At 42.5% G+C, this 20,921-nt stretch overlaps 1 protein-coding gene across 8 annotated transcripts in view; it reads right to left on the bottom strand.

Moving 5' to 3' along the window:
- tjp1b (tight junction protein 1b) overlaps positions 1 to 20,921 on the bottom strand; it is a 32,496-nt gene that overhangs the window by 6,059 nt on the left and 5,516 nt on the right. For 2 of the 8 annotated variants that reach the window (XM_053427012.1, XM_053427016.1), the window contains exons 1-23: positions 18,538 to 19,288; positions 13,070 to 13,126; positions 12,187 to 12,311; positions 11,969 to 12,071; positions 11,437 to 11,752; positions 10,954 to 11,060; positions 9,822 to 9,990; positions 9,558 to 9,702; positions 7,964 to 8,097; positions 7,300 to 7,405; positions 6,584 to 6,734; positions 5,858 to 5,966; positions 5,562 to 5,781; positions 5,145 to 5,329; positions 4,955 to 5,050; positions 4,764 to 4,846; positions 4,460 to 4,670; positions 4,252 to 4,352; positions 3,788 to 4,138; positions 3,225 to 3,455; positions 1,307 to 2,164; positions 504 to 595; positions 19 to 234 (exon numbers count right to left, since the gene is read on the bottom strand). In XM_053427012.1, the coding sequence (XP_053282987.1) occupies positions 19 to 234; positions 504 to 595; positions 1,307 to 2,164; positions 3,225 to 3,455; positions 3,788 to 4,138; positions 4,252 to 4,352; positions 4,460 to 4,670; positions 4,764 to 4,846; positions 4,955 to 5,050; positions 5,145 to 5,329; positions 5,562 to 5,781; positions 5,858 to 5,966; positions 6,584 to 6,734; positions 7,300 to 7,405; positions 7,964 to 8,097; positions 9,558 to 9,702; positions 9,822 to 9,990; positions 10,954 to 11,060; positions 11,437 to 11,752; positions 11,969 to 12,071; positions 12,187 to 12,311; positions 13,070 to 13,117 (4,157 nt within the window). In that variant the 5' untranslated portion in view covers positions 13,118 to 13,126; positions 18,538 to 19,288. Of the gene's footprint in view, positions 1 to 18; positions 235 to 503; positions 596 to 1,306; positions 2,165 to 3,224; positions 3,456 to 3,787; positions 4,139 to 4,251; positions 4,353 to 4,459; positions 4,671 to 4,763; positions 4,847 to 4,954; positions 5,051 to 5,144; positions 5,330 to 5,561; positions 5,782 to 5,857; positions 5,967 to 6,583; positions 6,735 to 7,299; positions 7,406 to 7,963; positions 8,098 to 9,557; positions 9,703 to 9,821; positions 9,991 to 10,953; positions 11,061 to 11,436; positions 11,753 to 11,968; positions 12,072 to 12,186; positions 12,312 to 13,069; positions 13,127 to 18,537; positions 19,289 to 20,921 lie in introns of those variants that run through there. The other 6 variants (XM_053427015.1, XM_053427019.1, XM_053427014.1 and 3 more) reach the window with 4 other exon arrangements.

Raw genomic sequence — 20,921 nt, 5'->3', positions numbered from 1 at the left:
TGAGGTGTGTTGTTATACCTGTTGTACGCGTAGGACAGTTGAGCTGGTTTGGGCAGATCATGGAAGCGGTTGATGCCAGGGGCAGGCTGGCCCATGGCTTTGCTGTCAAAGCTTCGGCGATCAAAGTAGGACAACTGCTTCCTGTAGTACTCTTCATCCTCATCTGGGTCATAGTGGTTGGAACGCATTACATCATCCAGAGGTTTAGTGTGGGGCTTCTGTGGCTCAGGAGCCCTGCAGACGAAGCCGAAAGAGACATGAGAACAGCTGCAGAGGTTTTCACAGCAGAGAGACAGCAAGTTTGGGTCGAGTCCCTTCCTTTTAGAACACACGTTTGCATTGGCAAAGTACTGCAGAGAGCACTGGCTGCACAGTGACTTAACTCCACTAGATGGTGCTCAAACAACAATAAACTAATTCCAAGATGCCTTTGCAAGGATCTTAAGAGTTGTCCTTCTCCCAGTTAGTCTGCAGCCCAGGGTGCTGTAATGGGGACTACATACCTAAAGGTGGACTTCTCCTGCTCCAGGTTGCTGAGGGAATTGGCTTTGGGGACTGGGCCTGGTGCACTCACTGGTTTAGGAACATCTGCAGGCTGTGAAACAAAGAGTTTCATTCACATTAAGTAATTGCATACACTGTATGGTGGCTGACAAAGACAAACATTTATCTTTTAGAAAAACAAGTTTGAATTTCAACTCCTTAAGATGTTCAGTTTTTTATATCTGCAGAAAGGACTCTGAAAGAAGTCTCTGTTAGTTTGTTATCTTGTGTTGCTTTCAAATGTTGGTTATCTAAGTACTAAATGACAAACTTTTCAGATATTTGTAGACTATAAATATCTGACATTTATCCTAATATGACCCACATAGCCAGGTTGGTTGTGTTAGATTTTGTTCAGTTTCTTGTGTAAGTCATTGGTGTTTTCATCTTTCTACCTCTTTGAAAGTCCTTATATCGTCTGTAAAGTAACTCATATGTGACTTGAGCTAAATCCAAACTACATTTTTTTTGTAATCATATCATCTTTACTACAACAGCATCCACACAACTGCAGAGTTTAGGAGCCTCATTCCCAGTGACCGCGAGTGACAGGCTTTTCCAGGCTTGATAGTGTTTGTGTGGAAAGAGATGTTTTAGTTTGAAAATGCCGTTAAGTGCTCTTACTACAGTATATTTCTTCAGTCATGTTTATAAACATTAGATTGATTCGTCTTTTGTCCACCAGCCAAATTACAGTCACAACTACAGTCACAAATGTTTGACCTCTTCATGTGACAGCCGTGCATCTCTGTGAGCAACGTACCTTGGGTGCTGCCGACTCTCCTCCCTCTTTAGCCCTGTCCATAGAAACAGACCGTTTATTCTCAAACATCTTGACTCTGTTGAGCACTGACTGTGGTTTCATGGCCGGGTCGTCGTCCAGGTCGTCCCTGGGCAGGGGAGGGAGTGGTTTGGAGCCTGGAGTGACCGCTTGCTCACCTGGGGAGGGCAGTGCCTCTGGTTTAGGAGGGGGAATGGTGGGTTCAGAGTTTATGGGCTCGTGCATCCCTGGCTTATAGCCCCGGTTTGGAGGCCCGGGCATATAGGTGGGCCTCAAACCAGAGTCGCCGTAATACTGTTTTGGAGGCTCCGGTGATCGAGGTGAGTTAATGGGAAAAGTTTGAGGTTCTGCCTCGTAAGGAGAGCGGGCGTCGTAGCTTGCCGGGGGCGGGGGTGGGGGCTCATCATAACGAATGGGCCCAGGTTTACTGTGGCGTGGTCGGCCATCGTAGCCCACTGGTGAAGCCTCATCATAGCGCGGCTGAGGGGGGCTGTAGTCCCTCCCTGGTCCATCCTCGTAGGGGGAATGGGGGCTGTAGCCCATGGGTTGCTGGTGGCCTGTCTGGTACCCCGTGGGTTGGGAGGACGAGGTCTGGTGGTCATAGGGGGGCCACTGTTCGTTGTAATGAGGCACACGGTTGTCGTAGTGCGGGTGAGAGTCAGAGTTGTGAGGCTTTGGTTCTGTGTAGCCACCTCCATCATATCCGTAAGGCGGGTGGTCGTATTCACGGTATGGCTGTTTGTCCTGGTACGGCGGCTGGTGACAGTAGCTCATAGACTGCTTCAGACCGTGGTTGATTCGCACCGGGTCCTCCATGTTGTACAGCTCTTTTTTGTACATCTGTGAAGAAACAACACTAAATGAATACATCCATCCCCTCATTACTTTGAACCTAAAAGAACAAACCATGTTGCAGGAAAGAAAGCTGTCAGGGAAAAGTGTTTTCCCAACATCACATTAAGAATAACTTCAAGATTAAAGTCAATGCTGAGAAACAAACCGAAAGCTTGAGAAAATTAAGAAGATTAAACAGTTTAGAAAAATTTGAGTACAGATTAATTCAACAAACATCAAGTCAAAGTGCAAATACACAAGCAAACCTTAATCCATTACTCAGAAACAGACCTGAATGCCTGTTTGACAAGATGCCTTTCAAGAATGATGATAATAAACACATCTGGATTTAAAACATCAACATGTCTCATAAATTGTGACCCAACAAGAAATTTTCCCATTTCTGAAAGGCCTCATTTCAAACATATGATGTGTAGCCTGTAGACAGCAAATCTAGTTAGAGTACTGCCTATGGAAGACGGTTGATTTGTTGGCATCTACTCAGGGAAACAATTTAACAGAAGACATAATGCAGTGCGATGATTTAAGTTTGTTTTTCCATAGGGAGAATTGCTTGATGGAAATCATTACCAAGAGTACTGTCTGCAGGTTAGCGTTCATCATGCAACCAACATTCAGTTTGCATCTAATGCAACGTCAAACTACTGGCAGTACAACAAACCACAAATCTACCTCTACAATGCCACTGCAAGTGCCACTATTGTTCGTCTACAAAGGAGATTAAAAGCTGAAAGGAACCCAAAAACCATTAGGAGCCATGCAAAGGAAGTAAGAGGCAACAGTTAGGGCTGTTTGTGGATGTCTTCACCCTGGTCAAGACTCAGATGTACCAGTCTTTCTGGTCTCCCAGCCCAGTGTGGTGCATGTGGACTAGTCTGTCGCACATTTTCTCTGGGAGCCAGAGGCACACAGTGGGATCAGTGAGTCACACAGTGTGGGCGTTTCATGCAGAGAGCGAGTGGAAAGCATGTGCGAGAAGACAGGCAGTTAAAACAGCAGGCTGGGGCCCAGGCCTGGTCCGAGTGGCTGGTGAAACAGTGGGTACCTTTGGTTCTGGACCAGACGGTCCAGACGGGTGGGATTCGTGTGGTGGTGGTAGGGGCGGAATAAGCTCAGGGGCAGGGCTGAGGCTGCTAAGTGAGTCAGCCTGAGGAGCTGCGGCTGCAGCAGGCGGCTCCTCTAGGTGCATACCCTCAAGCTGTACAGGCTGCTCAACAGCAGGGGGCGTTACCACCGATGAAGGCAAAGAGGACATGGGTAGAGCAGACTCATCTTGCTGTGAAGTATTGTTAAGAGACATTTATAACACACCCTGTCACACAAGGCACAGCTCACCCCAACACCATGACCGTCCTCCGTACACTGAATCAGTTTAACACCAGCCAGAGCTTGTACTTACAAAATGTGGTCAGAATAGATAACATACCAGTAGCTTCTAAAACATGTTTATCACTTAACAAAGGACATTTAATCTGACAAAGGTCAGGACAAGACACTGAACACAAAGGAGCTATTCCTCTGCTCTGCAGTCATACATTTTGCCATGCTTTTATTTCTGACAGGCACAGCCTGCAGTGGACTGCCTGCAAAGCTAGATACGAACTTTACCTGCTGCGGTGTAGCCATCTTGAACCCGGCTGGGTCTATGCGACTTGATGGTTCAGGCTGCACAGGGTGCTGGTATCCAGGGTAACCAGGGGTGTCCTGAATTACAGGCGGGTCTTCTCGCACAGGCTCTGAAGAACGGGTGATGGCGGGCTCCGTTGGCAGACCCACCTCGTCATTCAGAGTCTCATCGAGCTCCTGGTCTGTATATGCTCCACCCTCTGTGTCTGTGTCCTCGTAATCAGAAGTGTGTCGGCTGTCCGTACTGTACATGGAGTATTCGCTGCCTGGCGCCGACAGGTAGGACAGACGGTCATCGTGGATGTCCAAGTCATCCTCTGCATTGCCATCCGCCTGAGCAGAGCAGAGAGAAACGGTCACCGGATGGCTCACCAAGTCAGACTAGCAGGACTCATATGATGTTCAGTGCAGTGGAATAGATCAACCAGTTGGCCACTTTTCCTCACCTTGCCCTCTGAAACCCAAACCAACTGGTTCTGCTGTTGCTGGATTGTTTCTTTCAGAGCTCCGTACCAGCCGTCGTTCATGTTGTTCATGTTGATAGTGGCTAAGAGAGAATAGTTTGTGTTACAATCAACAAACTAGGGGGAAAAAACTGTGAAAAAAGACAATGCACAAAACATTTAGCTGTGTTTTAACACTGTGCACACTCACTGGTGAACAGGTGGTGGTTATTCTTCCTCAGTTTAATGGCTCGCTCATAGAGCTTCCTGGCGCTCTTCCTGGACTCAGGACACAGTCTGGTCCTCATGTTCTTCACACCCTGCTTATTATCTGGATTTAGGAAGACTACGATCGGATACCACTGAGCATAGTTCAGCCTATCCACAGCGTTCGGGGTGATGTCCAGCACAGCGTGTTTGTCCTTCATGGGGTAAAGACAGGAAATGAGAGAGGTGAAGAAATCATATCCATGGTGAAATAATCCAAAATATGATAACAAAGGAGGCTTACTCACTCTGTCAATAATCTGCTTGATGGTGTGAAGGCGGATGATTCCTGAACTACGTTGGTCTGTTCCTGCATCTCTTGGTTCACTCTCTGGAAAATTTGGTACAAGAGATTTATGAGGAAAAATGTCTCAATGCAGGTTTATTGGTGGTTATCTTCATCATCAATAAATTTGCAATACAACACATAAAAACATACTTGCAAGCTCAAACAGATCCGGCTCTTCTCTGGCGAGTTTTTCTCGAGCAACATCAGCAATGGGCCCAAAAATTACAACCGGTCTCAAGAAGCCAGCTGAACAAAATCAAATGCATAAATACGAAACTGAATCATTGTATTCTCACATTAACAGACTTTATAGCCTGACAGAAAAGATAAAATTCCTCACCCTCTCTCAGTACAACTCTTTCATAAGCTGGGAACTTTGTTTGGACCGGCTGGGAGGAGAGGTCCTCTCTGCTCTTCCTCAGGTTCCTCTTCGAGCTGCGAAGACCACGGAACCTCCAGAAGTCGGCCCTGTCCCCGCCCGCTGTTTTAGGGAGAGTGTATTGGACGCTGGAGAGCTGCTCTGCTCTGTTGACAAACAGCAGGAAGACGGGTTCTTAGTGTATCACAAGTTAATGGAGTGTCATAAAAAAAAGTGTCACAGACTTGGCACAGCCAGCCTCAACACTGCCAGTACCTGAGGACATTACATGGCTATGATAATCATAACAAATGTATTACAAATGAGGGGACATGTCGTTCTTTCAGAGATCTTGACTGGAATTCAAAGCAGACACATAGTCTCTTAGTATTTGCTCACCTGTTCTTGTTGGGGATAATGCCTCTCTCCACCTCCTGGTGGTTCTTGCCAATGCGGATAGCCAGCCAGGAGCCCAGCTTGCCATTGTAGAGGGTGTCCACCACACGGAACACCTCGCCCTTGTTAAAGCTTAACCCATAGGGAGATTCTTTTTCATACTCAAAGTGTGTCCGGATGTAGAAGGAGTCCCCGACATCAGACTCCACGATCCGCCGATACACTGAACAGGAAATAGTAGAGAGTTAAACAGTTTTGAAATTAAACCCTTGCCTCCTCTACTTTCTCACTTCACTTACCATCTTTCTTCTTCTGGGCCAGAATGGTGACTTCTTCACCCTTAGGAAGGTCCAAGAGGAACAGCACCGCCTCCTCACGGATTATATTTGCAAAGTCTACATTATTTACCTGGAATTTAGGAAAACAGAGGTTAATGTTAAATGATTTAAGACTTTTAAGTTCAGGTTGCGGAGATGGCTTTATTCTCTACAGACAGCATGAGAGAAAACATACGTAAATCTTTTAAGATAAAGGTTAACATAGCTCTTCCTGTTTTCAGCATTGCCTGGGTAACTGCAGGTTTAACTGCTCCGCAAGAATTCAAGCCATTTGTCATTTTACTTGGAGAAAAGAGGAGGTGGTCCCAACAGAGATATAAACGACTGTGAGGAAATGGGACAAACACGGCATAGGAACCGTTTTTTGTGCATGTGATCTCTCTGGCCCACTGCTAAGAGACCGGGCAGGAGGCAGAGGAATTTTAGAGCAGCTAGTGTGTAAAAGCATGACTTAAAAAAGAAAAAAGGAAAAGCTTGAGGACGCATACCCCATAAAACACGGCTGTTTACAGATACTATGAGCTGCCCACTGGGTAAACCAAAGAGAATAAAACGTGATTCTCTGTTGTACACACTAACAGGTCTCATTTTAAACTCCAAGCTTAAATTTTACACCAACTTTATAAAAAGGGCTTGATTTCAGCTGTCGGCTTGTACACTTGCTGTGTTAAAAATAAAGTGGCTCACCCTGAGAATTTGGTCGCCCTCCTCCAGGCCCTCCTTAGCAGCTGGGCTATCCTCCAGCACGCCGGCTACAAAGATGCCCACGTCATTCCCTCCCGCCAGACGCAGCCCCACGCTCTCCCCCTTCTTGAACTTCACCAGCTTCATGCTCGGCCTGAGGAAGAAAACAAGAGCTGGGCTGATTTCTGTGACATGCCATACTTTGATGGAAGTTACTTTTAACAAATACAAACTACGATTTATGAATAGTTAAGAGACTTCTTTGCAAATTCAAGTTCATGTTTAGTATCATTTTATGCTCAATATCAAGTGCAATATCACGTCCATATTTCCTACTCCTGTTATTGTCATCATTACTTTCTATTACCATTTAGTACTAATTTACTGTCTAAGGTAACTAATTATATTTATATTGTACTTTATAATGCACTGTTAATATAATCTTGGAGCAAGCAGGTACAAGAATTGCCTTTGGGATTAATGAAGTATATCTTATCTTATACTTATCTTTTCTTATCACACACACCTACACAGACAGTATATAATTCTATGTTTTGTGTCATTTGTTGTATAGATAGCTAAGGGGAAAGTTTAAAAGGTTTTCCTTACAGCTGACTTTTTATGTTAACAAATTGAGCTGAGTCGTTATGACACATGGTGGATTTAGCTTTTTACCTAACTGGAAGTCTTTCACATTTGCACATATTTGACTCTCTTACCGTAGAATACTGTCATCATGGGCAGCACTTGGCACAGGAGCATCAGAGGGACTGACTGGCAGGTCTACATCTGGCTGTCCAGGCTGAGCATATACCGGTTTGGGCTCTAAACATAAACACACACATAAAAACGTGTGTTGTTAATGCAAACTGATGGAGAGTTTGTAAAACAGCTCTCCCCATGTTTAAAAACAGAGGGATACTCCCCCACACACTGTCACAACTTCACATTAGTGCAGACCCTTGTGTTTAAGTGAGAACAAGTACACAACTGCACACACACACAGTGTCCTGAGCAGGGAGGTCAAACAGAAAGGGACCAGAGTGCTGCTGGCTGGGGAGGAACGTCAGACTCGATCAACTCATACTGTTTATTTTCACTTGGCTTCAGGCAAATCCAGCCGGGCTCAGCAGGCTTCTGCATTTAAGTTTTTTTTTTATAGTCATTGTGCTTTTAAAAAAAGGACAAAAATGGCCAGTTTAAACAAGATTTCACTTTACTATCTTGAAGCCATTTAACGTCCTGCTGCAAATGAAAGGCAGACGAATTAAGGCATTTTTATTTGTTTAGAAATGTCACAAGTGTTTAATCAGATTAAAATCTGGATTAAAAAAAGGTTTCACACAATAATCTGGTTTAATGGCTGATGGCTTTGTTTCTGACCTGGAAGTGGAGGAAGCTGTTTCTCCTCTCTGGCAATGGCCGCCTCCTTCGGTTTGGGTAAAGGAACGTCCTCCGGTAGCTTCACCGGTGTCGACGCCGCCTTCGAGATCCGTTCGTCATCACGACTTCTGTGACTGCGGACAAAAATGGATATTTTTGTACAGTTTATCTTTAGAAACACAAAGATGTAAGATTATAAATAGTGTATTCTGGAGATGTTGATCTTGGGGGCAACAGGGAAGCTCTAAGGCTGCAAGTTGTTGGCCACACGCAACAATACCAATTCAAATCCAAACCATAAGAAATTCTTCTACTGACTCCCGCCTGGTAAAGACAAACAGCTCGAGTCTGAAGCTGTCTTAGTCTTGAAGGTCACCACTTTGCCTTTCTACTTTTTTTTATGGTCTATTTTTAGAGGACCTTATCTAAAGTGTCAAAGTGGCTCCTGTCCTCCAGGTGAATTTTACTGTGTGGCTCTGGTTGAGGTTTGACTTAAAGCATGAACACTGTGATTTGGCCAAATAAAAGTCAGAAAATTGTAAATAATGACATAATTCCCCATCCTTGTCATTTCTAATGTGTTTCTAATGAGGAATCCGTAGGGAACAGCAGTAAGCTAAGCAGGCTGACCAATGCTCCGGATCTGTGGCAGTGACTCAGACCTTCTAGTCACATGCCTGTTCACTGGCACAGCTTAAATGGCAAAGTGCCGCTTTATTCACAGACTGGGTAACAAAGTTTGACGATGCTGGACAGGGAACAAACTTTTTTTTCTTCTGAATTCTGGTGGAGACTCTACATTTAACTGCTAACTTCCTGAACTGAGAACAAAGATTTAAAAGCTCTCAGATCAGGATGAGATAAATAACAACATCCTGTTCCCAAATCTCTTTCCTGTTAATTAAAATACTTGATCTCGATGCTTCTTCATTGCTTGGAGCAATATTTCCCTGTTCCAAACCAACCGTTTTTTCACCAAAAGACAAAAAGATAAGAGACACATTCATAGAACAAGTAAAAATGAGATGTGTCACGGAATATGTGACATCGTCTTAAGTCTTTTCAACTGATGTGTATTCATAATTCTTCATTTCTCTTTTGGAATCAAGGCTATCTTGAAAATAATTTGTCAAAGTTGCGACACCTAAAACAGAGCAAGACAAGAACACAACTATTCCTCTACTTTAAATCTCTTCAGGGGGTCTACTACTACTAAAAATACGACACACTCACTGAGGCTGATAAGATGACTTACGGTATTCTCCAGCTGTTGACGTGTAAAAGAAAGAAAAAGGCAAACAAATCTCATGAAGTGTGGATGAGATGACAGTATAATCCTTTGAGTTTAAATGAAGAATGGTGATCACTGCAGTCATGTGGCTTCTACCATAATTTTCCCCTTCACTTTCTTTTATTGATATGTGATTTATTGTTTGTACTGGATTACTACTTATTATATCAACTGGAGAGAAAACAATACTGAGTTCATCTAAATGAAAATTAAAAAGAGATTAACATTTCACACTTGGTCTATTCTATTGCATTTCATTCATGACGACTCCAAACCATACATCTGTGGACAGATGGTCTTTACCTGCCATTGCTGATTTGAGGGGGCGAGTGTCTTGAGTGGTCTGAGGGCTCAGATCTTCTGTCTGGTGAGCGGGAGCGGCTACTACGTCGTCTGTCATGCGATCGATTGGAATGGTCGGACGCCAGAGACTGGATATCTGAAATGTCTGATAAAACAGGAGCCACTGGTCAACGACTGCAGGGTTGAGTGAAATTGGTGCTGACAAGTCCTGCTTTGAAGCTTTTCCCCATTTCAACTGAATGTAACTCTTGACACCCCTCTCACCATCTCTGTCAGAGGCGTTGGCTGAAGGAATGCTGTCATCGAGGTCGGGGATGTTCAGCAGGGTCGCCCTGTCGTCCCTCTGGACAACCATTTTTAGCTTGCCCTTTGACCTTTCTATCAGCTTCTTGGCGTCTATCAAGGAGAGGTTCTCCGTCACTGTGCCATTGATCTGAGAGTATTAGGGTGGAAAAAAGACGATTAAGCATGGCCGTGAAAAGTATTATTTTCTATCCCAGCTACAGAATTCGAAAAAAGTGTGATGAATAAAATAAAGATACTTTTGTTTCACAAGAAATACAACAGGGTTTCTGTTAGTTTCAACAACCTTTTTGCAGACCATCATGAAGGGAAATATGATAGTTATGAATGAGTATCCGAGTCCCTGGATGACTTACACCCATAATTAAATACTGTAAAAGATTCTATTTACTTATTAGTTCCACGTTGGTCTGTTAGTAGATTTATTGAAGTGTGCTTACATCCGTATAATTAAGAAAGAACTTAAAACACACAGACACATTACAAACTACGCACATCTCTTTAAATTCAGTATACTCAATTTGAGATATTTTTTGACTTTTTAAGATCCTGTACAATATAACGGTCCTATGAAGAGTTATGTTTGGACTATAAATGCACCGTTTTAGGGGGACAAGATCAGATGCAAATGCAAATGTGACAATAGTCGTTTGAAAAGCTATGATAAGCAGCACAAACAAGGGAAAATAAGATGCAGTTAAGTCATTGAATGAGTATTATTGACCTTCATAATATAATTTGTTTATTTATAAAAAAGTAGCGCAATGTGAAAATGATATATATGTGAAATTACTGGTTCAGTTGAGACTCCGTTTTGAAAATTCCTGGTGAATAAATGATTTAACCTTTGCATTATTAACATAGTTCATTACGTTTTTCTCAAAAATGTGAAATCACCAAGCAGCAAATTACATTAGAAATTAGACATAAGCACAGGGGCTGGTGTAACACATGATCAATTATTTTTGTTTCAAAAGCAAAATGTAAAATGGAGAATAATGTTCAATAGTTTCTTAAATATTTGATGATGTTAACATATCAAATGTTCACCAGGCTTCTTGTCTCCACCCCCACTCCTCTCCTTCTGTCTCACCTTCAGTACAACATCCCCTTCCTGGATATTGCCGTCCCTGGCTGCCAGACTCTCAGGGGAAATGTCCTTGACAAAGATATGGCTGGCCAGGCGCAGGCCATATTCTGCTTACAAAGTGAACGGCAGCAACAAAGATAATGTTAGCACAGAGTTCACGTAACCGCACCACACTGACCACACTTTGCTTGGAGAGCCGCTGCTCCCAGAGGGATTAATGGTACTGATTAAAGAAGATTAATTGCTTTCTACTTAGATTTACTTGAGTTAACTTGGATTTAGCTGTGGCTGGCAAGTTTTGTTTACTCTGGCCCTTGACCAATGCTGATTTGAAGGTCTTATTCTCTTCTGAAAGCCTGGCTGTCTGGTAGTAGTGGGGTAAATAAAATGGCAGGTGATTTCTTGGATTACCAGCGGCTGTAATAGGTTCAAAAGACACAAAACTCTCCCGCTGACGCTTTCTATCCCCGACTTTGTGAGCCTCACCTTCATTTTTGCGTGATTTCACAAGTGTGACCTTGGCAGGACGTGGGGGCAGGTTATGCGAGCGGCGGTCTGAGCGTGGGGAGAGACTCCTCTCCCGTGAGACGCTGCGCTCGCGTTCCCTGTCCCTTCGCCCGCTGCTCCGGCCGCTGCGCCTGCCCATGGCCCCGCCCATACCACTGTAAGCACCACTGCGTCCACTCCGTGTCTCATATATCTCTTCATCGTAACTGTCCTCCTCTTCGTCATGCTCTGACATAGTTTCCCTCTCCCCCAGGCGGCCCATGGGGACATGCACCTTCCTCTTCCGTCTGATTGTCTGAGGGAAATGAGATTTGACATCAGCCTGATGACGACCACTCACTTACACCAAGGTGAATCCATCACACTTCGCATACGAGTCAACAGTAAAATTCCACCATTAATATACATATGACAAAACATTGTCGTCCCTGATTTTAGTTTAACGTTCTAATAATTATTTCTATTCCTACAACTTGTCCTATTTCATTCACAATGGGACTTTGATACTCACAATTTTGGCAATTTTCCCACTTTTACGAAGCTGCTGGACTGCGTACGCGTGCTCCACATTGTCCATGGAGACAGCATTGACCATAACCACTCTGTCATTTTCTCTGCAGAGAGGGGACACAGAACAGACAGGCTGGAATCTTTCTGGAGCAGGCAGGGTAATTTAATACTAATAACCAGCAATATAACTGGGATGCCAATAATGGAAGATAATCTTACTGCAGTAGGCCTTCTGCTGGGCCTCCTTTCAGGACATCTGAGATGACAATGGAGGTCTCACCACTCTGAAAATGAGGGTTATCCCGACCTCCAGATATGGCTATCCCGAAGCCAAACCCTGGTGCCTGCACACATAGGATCAAATACATCAGGACACTGACAATACAAAAATACAATAGATCATGAAAGTTTGGTTAAAACAAGATCATCAACTGCTTGTACATAAGCCATTAGAGCATTTTTTAGGTTGTGTGTGAACCAAAACTATTATTTATACATAAAAATCTGATTATACCAAAACAGAAAGCATATTTCACAAGAGGAGATGCCGCATGTTGGAGACGGTGTGGATCTCAGGAAGCCAATCATTACTTTGGGGTGTCTGGTTGTAAGGCCCTTGAGGGCAGAATGTCACAAAGTACTGACAAGCATACTTGACACTGACGTATCCCTGCCATTTTCCAAAATGTTTCAGGAAAAATGTATCTTAAGGCAAGGCAATCTGATAAATGTATGCTTTGGTATCATATAAAAAAGCCCTCACGAGGCGCTGGTTGCTTCCTCAGCCTCCTACTGTGGATAGATAGGCGGTGTCAACGACATTTATTCTTTTGAAAAAAGATTAAAATAAAGTTCTCTCAATTTCCACAAAACAATTAGTTAAATTTTTGACTAATGCGTTAAATAAATAAACCTTTGAGTCAGAAAGAAATATCTCAGATTTAATACAGTGCTATATACGAGATAGAGAGGAAAGAATGGCGTGATGGGACAAAGACATGAAGCGGATAGAAAGGACAGACAAATGCTGGGACCAGAAACAGGTTTCAACATGGTGTAAGTAGATGTAGAGTGAAAATGAGGGAGGAGAACAGATACCTACCCTGTGTAGCGTGACAGTGTGCTGTTCCCAAATGACAGTCTCCTCCATTGCTGCGCTCTGGAGGAAAGAGATAAGAATGTGATTAACATAAGAGGCCCAGCACAGCAACGTAAACCATGGACTGATCATCCTTCAGACAGTCAACATACTTTGTGTCCAGTTAACACTTATGATGAAATAGAATATTGTAAAGCTTTATATAGTGTGTGATATTGTTCATTTATAAACTTGGGGAAGAATTGTGTATTTCATTATTTGCATCTCGTGAAAACGATAAACAATATGAGAAAACCAGTCCTAGTTTTACTGCGCACTCCACAGATGAAATTTGATACAAACTGACACAACCACTCACATTCACACTGCCAAACAGACCACATACCATCAACATACTGGTGTCAGTATGGAAACACTCTCCTTTATAGTGGGTCCACGGTATGAGCCCCCATGTTTACAGTGCACTGAATACAATAGGTACCACGATAAACACTGTGATAGATACAATGAGACCCCATGGACAGTGAGTCAGATATTAAAGCGCACACTCCATCACATTAACAAGCGGAGAGGATAAGATGAAGGTCGACTCATTCAGCTGGTGGGTCAGCACTGTTCCCTGCGCCCCGCTGCTCAATTCTAATCTCTTCTTCTGTATCATCTCACCTCAACCACAATCTTACGACACATTAGACATTCAATGGGTGCATATAAAATACTATCAGGTCCGTCCCTTTGGGGGAAATTACAACCCACATCAGCACCTAATGCAATAACTCCCATTTGTCATGTAAATTGGTCCAAGGTCTGCGACCTTAATAGCAGAGACCATCACACATTTTCCTCCTGCTTTGCTGGTAATTTCTTTGACACCTCTGAACACTTAAAATAAGTCCAGCTCGGCAGAAAACTCAAGAGGAAGCATGATCTCATGTTGCGGCAAATTAAAGCATAGTGACAGAAGAGCAAAGGGAGATGAATCATACTAGATTCAAATCATAAAAGCATATCAAAAGCAGCATCAGTCCCAGTGTTTGGACCCTCAGTGCTGTCAACTTCAATCCAACAGAAACTGAATATTCTCCAGCTTCATGTTGACGTAGGATGTAAACTCATAGCATGACAAACAGTTCCCAAAAGTGTTTATGACATCCAAGTACTGGAAGAGCCACAGCTAAAAGAAGAGGCAAAAACACACCTTGAACAAACATCTACATTTTAAACTAGGATTGCACTTAATGGAGCGCAAGCCTCGGCCAAGATAAATATACATATCAGTTCCCTAAGTTTTTCTTCATCACGATGCATGAACTATTGCCTGGAAAAATGGGGAACGTGCAAAAAAACCAACAAGATCTCTGAATGTTAAAGACAGGCTATTTCTTTCCAAGTGCATGTCCCATCCTTAAACCAAGTATAAGGATGGGACAAATCTGTTCAAAGATATTTGAGTAATTCTACTGACAAATAAACAAACAAGGGCAAATCTTAGTGCGGTAATATAAAGAGCAGTCTGAGGAAGTAACTTCGCCAACAGGCTCTGCTGCCATCCTGCTTATTATTTTACCACCACAGCTTCCTTAAACACTTTGTACTTGTTTCTGTCGAGACCTGTCAGCCAAGCGCCAAACGTGAGCTGGCATCTGGGAACACAGGCAGCTGAATAAATGGGCACAAGTGGCCCCAGAAAAGTCTCAGCTAAGCAACAAAAGTCATAAACTCTCCAAGCAGCCTATGGTGGGACTCACACAAAGAGGAAGTACAAAAGTTTGATCAAGGGAACTCCTCTTTGCCTTTTGCGGTGAATACACTGCATTTGAAAAAGGTAAAAAGGACAACTGAATATTTAAAAGACTGCTGGAGACGAAAGCATGGATTGTTACCGGAAGGCTTGCTCTTCAGGGAGGAGGATTTATCCCTGTATCTTCTTGATTAGCTCTGTGGAAGGAAGCACTGACTAAGCACTAAGTAATTTTGTCTAAATTTATAGAGGGTTTGCCACTAAACAGAAAAGTAATGGAGGCAACTGTTCCCTGTTGACATTCCCACAATCTAAATCTTTATAGACATTAATGCAGCTTAATGCAAACATGCACACACACAAACGCAAAACTGTTTGGGCCCTATGTAGCAGCGGTAATGTGAGAAATGTGATTTTCTTGTCTGGAAAATACGATTATAGAATGCTTACTATGTCACATCCAATATAAATAAATCCCCATAAAATTAATGGGATGTAAAATCTCAGATGGAGCAGAAAAGGAGGAATCTAAGATGGAGTAAAAAAGAAACTGAATTTAAGAGTGGGGGGTGGTTGGTGGATCAGGTTTAGCAGGGTCCTGCATCTCTCCTTCTCCTCCCAGACCCCACGCTTCCCTCTTTCTCGCTCACTCAAACACACACCCAAACACACACAACCACACAAACACACACACCTTTCATTATGAAGGGATGTAATTTTGTTTGCTCCTCTTGCATAGCCTGTTGCTCTGGTAACAGAGGGGGAACAGCGTGGGGTTGTTTAAGATGTCTGACATTTTCAGGCCGTGTCTTAAGGTTTCTCTCCACTGGGGAAGGTTGAAAAAGACACTGAATTAGTCTAAAAAGCAAAAACCTTCTTTACATTTTAGATGAGCCCTATTTATTTCCAGCTATGCCTGCAGCTAAATACAGTCTGGTCCGCTCTACTAGCAAACACAAAGATGTCACCATTTTAGAAAACCTCAAAAGTGCCGTTCTTTGAGGGATTTAAAGACTCAAAATCTTTAGACTTTAAACCAAAATGTTGGGCCTGATTCTCAGCCAAAGGCGCTAATCTGAACAGGCGAGTAAACAGTAGAGGAGGAACAAGTTTGTCATAGTTTATTTGAGCTGTGCAGAGTCTCTCTGCACTGCCCCTGTGTACAGTTTGTAGTAAAGTCTCGTCAGCATTCACTGACTGATGAGTTTTTGTGGCACTGTTGTGTACGCCCTTTATGGCCACAAACCACTTGTGCCAACAGAAGCTTCATGCCACAAGCCGGAGCCAGGGCTGGCAGCCGCTCCACAGCGGAGACACACCATGTCAGTTGGGTCATGCTTGGGGGATTACAAACCCGGCAACTTGGGAGCCAGCACAGCAACACACAGATGGACACGACACAGCTGAGGGTGGAGAACGTGCAGGAAAGCTGTGGTGAAAATAGACTGTGTCGGGTCACTACCCAAGATGGTAAACAGCAAAGTTTTTTAATAAGCCGACTGTGGCATATTTCTCTGCAACTGAACAAACTTGGTGCACGTCGTTCAAGTGCTCTACAAACCAAATCTGAAGCTATTAATTTCAAATTTAATTAAGAGATGCATTTAGGATTCATTATATTAATGTTTATTTGATCATTGGAATAATAAAGACTCACTGATTCCAGCTTCTCAAATATTTGTTTTTTTAAAGTCTTCTGTGATTGTAGACTGAAATTTTTGTTCAGAGATTTTAAGAAGGACATCATCAGCTCTGCTAAGCTGCGACTGCTATTTTTTAGCCATTTGTTTACATACTATAGACCAAATGAGTCAGTTTATTAATTATGAAAAAACAATAATTAGTTGCAGCGCTAGATTGCTTATGAATCGATGGATTCAATGTATCTAATTTGTATCATTTAATTAATAAAATTATATAACTTCTATATAAATTCTGTAATTTCTCTTTAAAATGGCTTAAAATACGGATCTGTTAATTGACACCTTGATTAACTGTTTCAGCCTTCAACCAATTGTATAAATTCACTGACAAACTGGTGACTATGTTGTTTGTAGCTAATAAATCATCTATAAGCCAGTCAGTACAATGTTATATTAGCAAATGTTGACTTAATGTCTATTAGCGACTTTGACAGGGTATGTATTGTTCGACAGTTGTTTTCATTTAATGTTAACCCAAAACTATAGAACAATCATCTTTGTCATCAGTGCTAACCTAACATGACCCATGAAGAGGGAATAGGGTGTTTTATTTTCTATTCTATTGGGAATATAATAAAAAAATTGAATAACTCTCTGTTCAGCAGAAAAACTATATCATATTTCTTCTGAAAAAGCGATATAAGGTGAGGTGTTCAATTCAATGAATAAGAGAATAGATTTTGTGCTGTAGTGTGGTTTCAGGGTGAAGCCCGTTCTTGGACCAACGGTGCTAAAAATAGTTCTCATTAATTCTGCTGTTGTGATGCTGCAACAGACTGATCTAAGGGAAACTTGCAGCATGAACACTGGAGAACATTTAATAACCTTTTGTTGTATTAAATGCCACGGATCGACTGAAACAAATGATGCAGTGCAGCGAAGAAAATGCATTCACTCCTCCCTAGTGCCAATTTGTTGGATTTGTCTGTGGTGTCTGAGGAAAACAAAGACAGACAGATCAGTTTCAAGTGCAGGGAAAGAAAATGTGGCCACTCAAACAAGAAGCGCAATTAGAGCCCAACCAATACGGTCTTTCGGGGGGCCGATACTGATATTAAAAAGTAAAAAGTTACATTATATTTATATATAGATTATATAAGGCTCCATCAGTAAACATAAATGCCAATGCTGATATGTATGAAAAAGGCTCATACCAATAAGTCAGTCAGGCTCTAATAACAATGTTGATGCTCAGATGCACAGAACTTAATGGCATTGGTATAAACATTAAATTAAGTGTAAATTAAAAAACCTCAAATTATATTGTTTTCCCATCAAAGTTAGAAGAAAAATCACAATTGAACTCAATTATTTTTTCTATATAAATTTCAATTTGTGATGATAAGGTTGAGATAAGACAAACGCTCATTTTCTGGAGAATTCTATATGATAAATTATACCTCATCAATCACAATCGTTATTTTTAAAGCAGTAAAGCAAACCAAGAAAGATACTGACACAAAGGTAAGTGTGCCAGCAGTCAACAAATTGCTAACTCTAAACCAGCTTACTTCCAGAACTCTGCGGCCAAAGACAGAAAACAACAACAGAATCACACTCTACTGTGGCTGCCGGCAGTGAAGCAGCAAACAAGTAGAATAAGATGATTGATGACTTCAGAAATTGAGAATGATGTGCTGGGGAGTGCTGACAACTGCTAACCCCATCCCCCCCCGCCCCTGCTTCGGAGCACATACTCTAATGCTAACGAAGGCCCCTGCCTTAACACCAGCAGGTCCACTGAGAGATAAATGACACTGCACATACAACATGGTGAGACACTACTGCAGACCTCTAACGGAGGACAGACAGTAGGAGAGATGCAGCATAGCACGAACGTGGAGAAGGTCAAGAGATGAAACCTTTTAACTGTGACATAAAACTTAATGACGACCCATCACAGCCTCAAAAGGCACACACTTGCATTATTTAAAGGCTTCAGTAAAACAGACGTAGACCTCAGCCCTTCATCTCGTTGCTTTAAGATTCAAATAAAACTGGGTGCTTAGAAGATCAGGGGTACTTACATCAGTTCATCCTGGTCACTCCAGAGGACGCATACAAAAGCATCTCAAACCTCCAGCTACTTCTTAGTAAATCCAGCAGGAGATTCCTGCAGACGCAATCCACAGCCTCAGTGCATGACCGCACCAGTCATTGCTTGGAGCCACTTGCCCACAGCCCCCCCTTCCTTTCTCTTTCCTCAGCTCGGAAACAACGGAAATTACGACCACAGGTGAGGGGTTAAGAAACACACCCTGCAACGACGCCCTCACGCTTCCTCTGCCCAGCACAGGTCTGATTCCTCTCCCAGCATCTTGCTTCAGAATGTGTGCCTCCTTCAACTCTCTCCTCACACGCTCATGGGATCGAAGCAAATCCCTTCTGGCTTGGCAGCGATCTGTGTGGGATCTGCAGTTCCGCTACAGCATGGGACTCCTCTGTACTAGCGAACATCCATCCGCAGTGTAAACTGCTGTATTGGACTTAACCCTTGAGCTGCCACGTTGAACCAGAGCAGAATCTATCAATTCCCTCTCTGCACGTGGAGTATTATACACCCCTCCTCCCCAGGTGTGCTGCATTACATGCATTCATTATGTCAGTGATGTCCCGCTGAAGATGATCTGGTCAGTCATCATACGCATGTGTAGCATGAGGAAATGATAGGTAGTATGTCTATACTGCAGACAACATAAACACAATCAGCACTACAGCTCACCTCTAACATTAAATCAAACAGTATTAACAGTTGCTAATAAAGCTCATTAAACAAGGGAGAGTGGAAGCAGGCTAAGGGCAAAGCAAAGGGAAACATGTGAGTTGTGTAACATCCCACATACATCAAAGGGTTTTCAGACAGATGTTGTCATCCGAGCAAAGCATGGTGGTGGAAGCTGTGTGTTATAATAACCTTTTAATAAGAATGAATGATTCAAACGCCACTTTGCGAAGCAGCAGAAACATCACTGACCTATTCCGTGTGCTTCTGTGGCTTTATAATAGTTAAATAAGACTAACATTTTTATTACATAATCAATGACGAGTGACAACCACTAACATGGCATTATTCTGAAAAAAACATACTATATGCGATTTCAAACTAAAGACCCGAACAATGGAAAACAAAATCAAGCCTGTTTAAATTTGTTTTAGTAGTTGAGTCATTTTCTCCCACCATTGTTAAGGCCTATGTGTTTTCTAAAGAGGAACATAGTGCATGACTGCACAAACATGTGAATTCATCCTAGGGCAACTTCACGCAACTGCAGTGTGTGCCAACCACATACACTGAAGCGTTCCTTGTTGTCTATGAAGAGCTGTATTCTCCCTCATCACCAACAGGAAATACATGGTGGACACATCCATATTAAAGTCTGGGACTACTCGTCTCCTCACAATGCAACGTTTGTTGTACCACAGTGAGAGAATCTGCTGTACTTATGTTCCGTATCAGAGACGACTGTGGCAACATTTCAGACATGATCAGAAGGTTATCCACATAAACCTCAGGGTGCCTTAGTATGATGCTAAATCATGAGCTATCGTCTCAACATCATATACTTTAACATCCCCTAATGCCTGTAGCACACAGCCTTTTCCTTATAAAAAGTCCTGACATTTATGAGACTGTTATTTCTGATACGGCTTCATTTGCATACCCAGTGCAGCCTTTGTCCTGCTGTCTTTGTCACCCCGCTGACACAGATGCACTGAGCATCCATAAAAAGTAAATGGATGACTCAGCTGAGAATGGATTAACATAGTGCTAATACAGATTAGTTGTGTCTGTGCAGGAGCGAATACCGAAAGTAAATATACAATAAATACACAAAATACATTTGACAGGGGGGGGGGCAAACAAGGTCAAACAGAATTAAACACAGATAAGGAGTTATAGGTACAAATGTTAAGGCTAGATTCATCTGTGCAATAATACACTGAACAGCAAACCAAGGCCCAAGGCCATGTAGGTCATGACATCCCTATATCAGTCAGGATAGTGATGGAGTTGGACAAGCTTGACAGAGTCACTACTGGCGAAGGGGATGAGTTAAATTTACATCCCTCAGAGCAGAGCCTGAGAGAGGTGACAGATTCCACACATAGTTTGCTCTCTCTACTACCTTCTGCCTACCAGCCTCAAATAACATCTACATAATTCAAAGCATTTGGATAGAAATTAGAGTTACCATTTTTTGTTGATTTATAAATAGAAAAATAAGATTTAAAAATTTGTAAAGTGATTTGTCCATAATTTTCACACAAATCCACAAATATATGCAGAGTAAGGGGGCTGGTGGACAACTGGGACATCTGGGCTTTCAGTTGATTTGTGTTATTTCAATATTGGGAAGATGCTCATCAAACCTTTTCATAATGCATGCATTTAAATCTATGAATGTAAATA

Source organism: Pleuronectes platessa, chromosome 7 (assembly GCF_947347685.1).
Source record: "Pleuronectes platessa chromosome 7, fPlePla1.1, whole genome shotgun sequence".
Lineage (NCBI taxonomy): Eukaryota > Metazoa > Chordata > Actinopteri > Pleuronectiformes > Pleuronectidae > Pleuronectes > Pleuronectes platessa.
The sequence above is the reverse complement of the archived record's forward strand: the minus strand, read 5'-3'. Positions and strand labels throughout refer to the sequence as shown.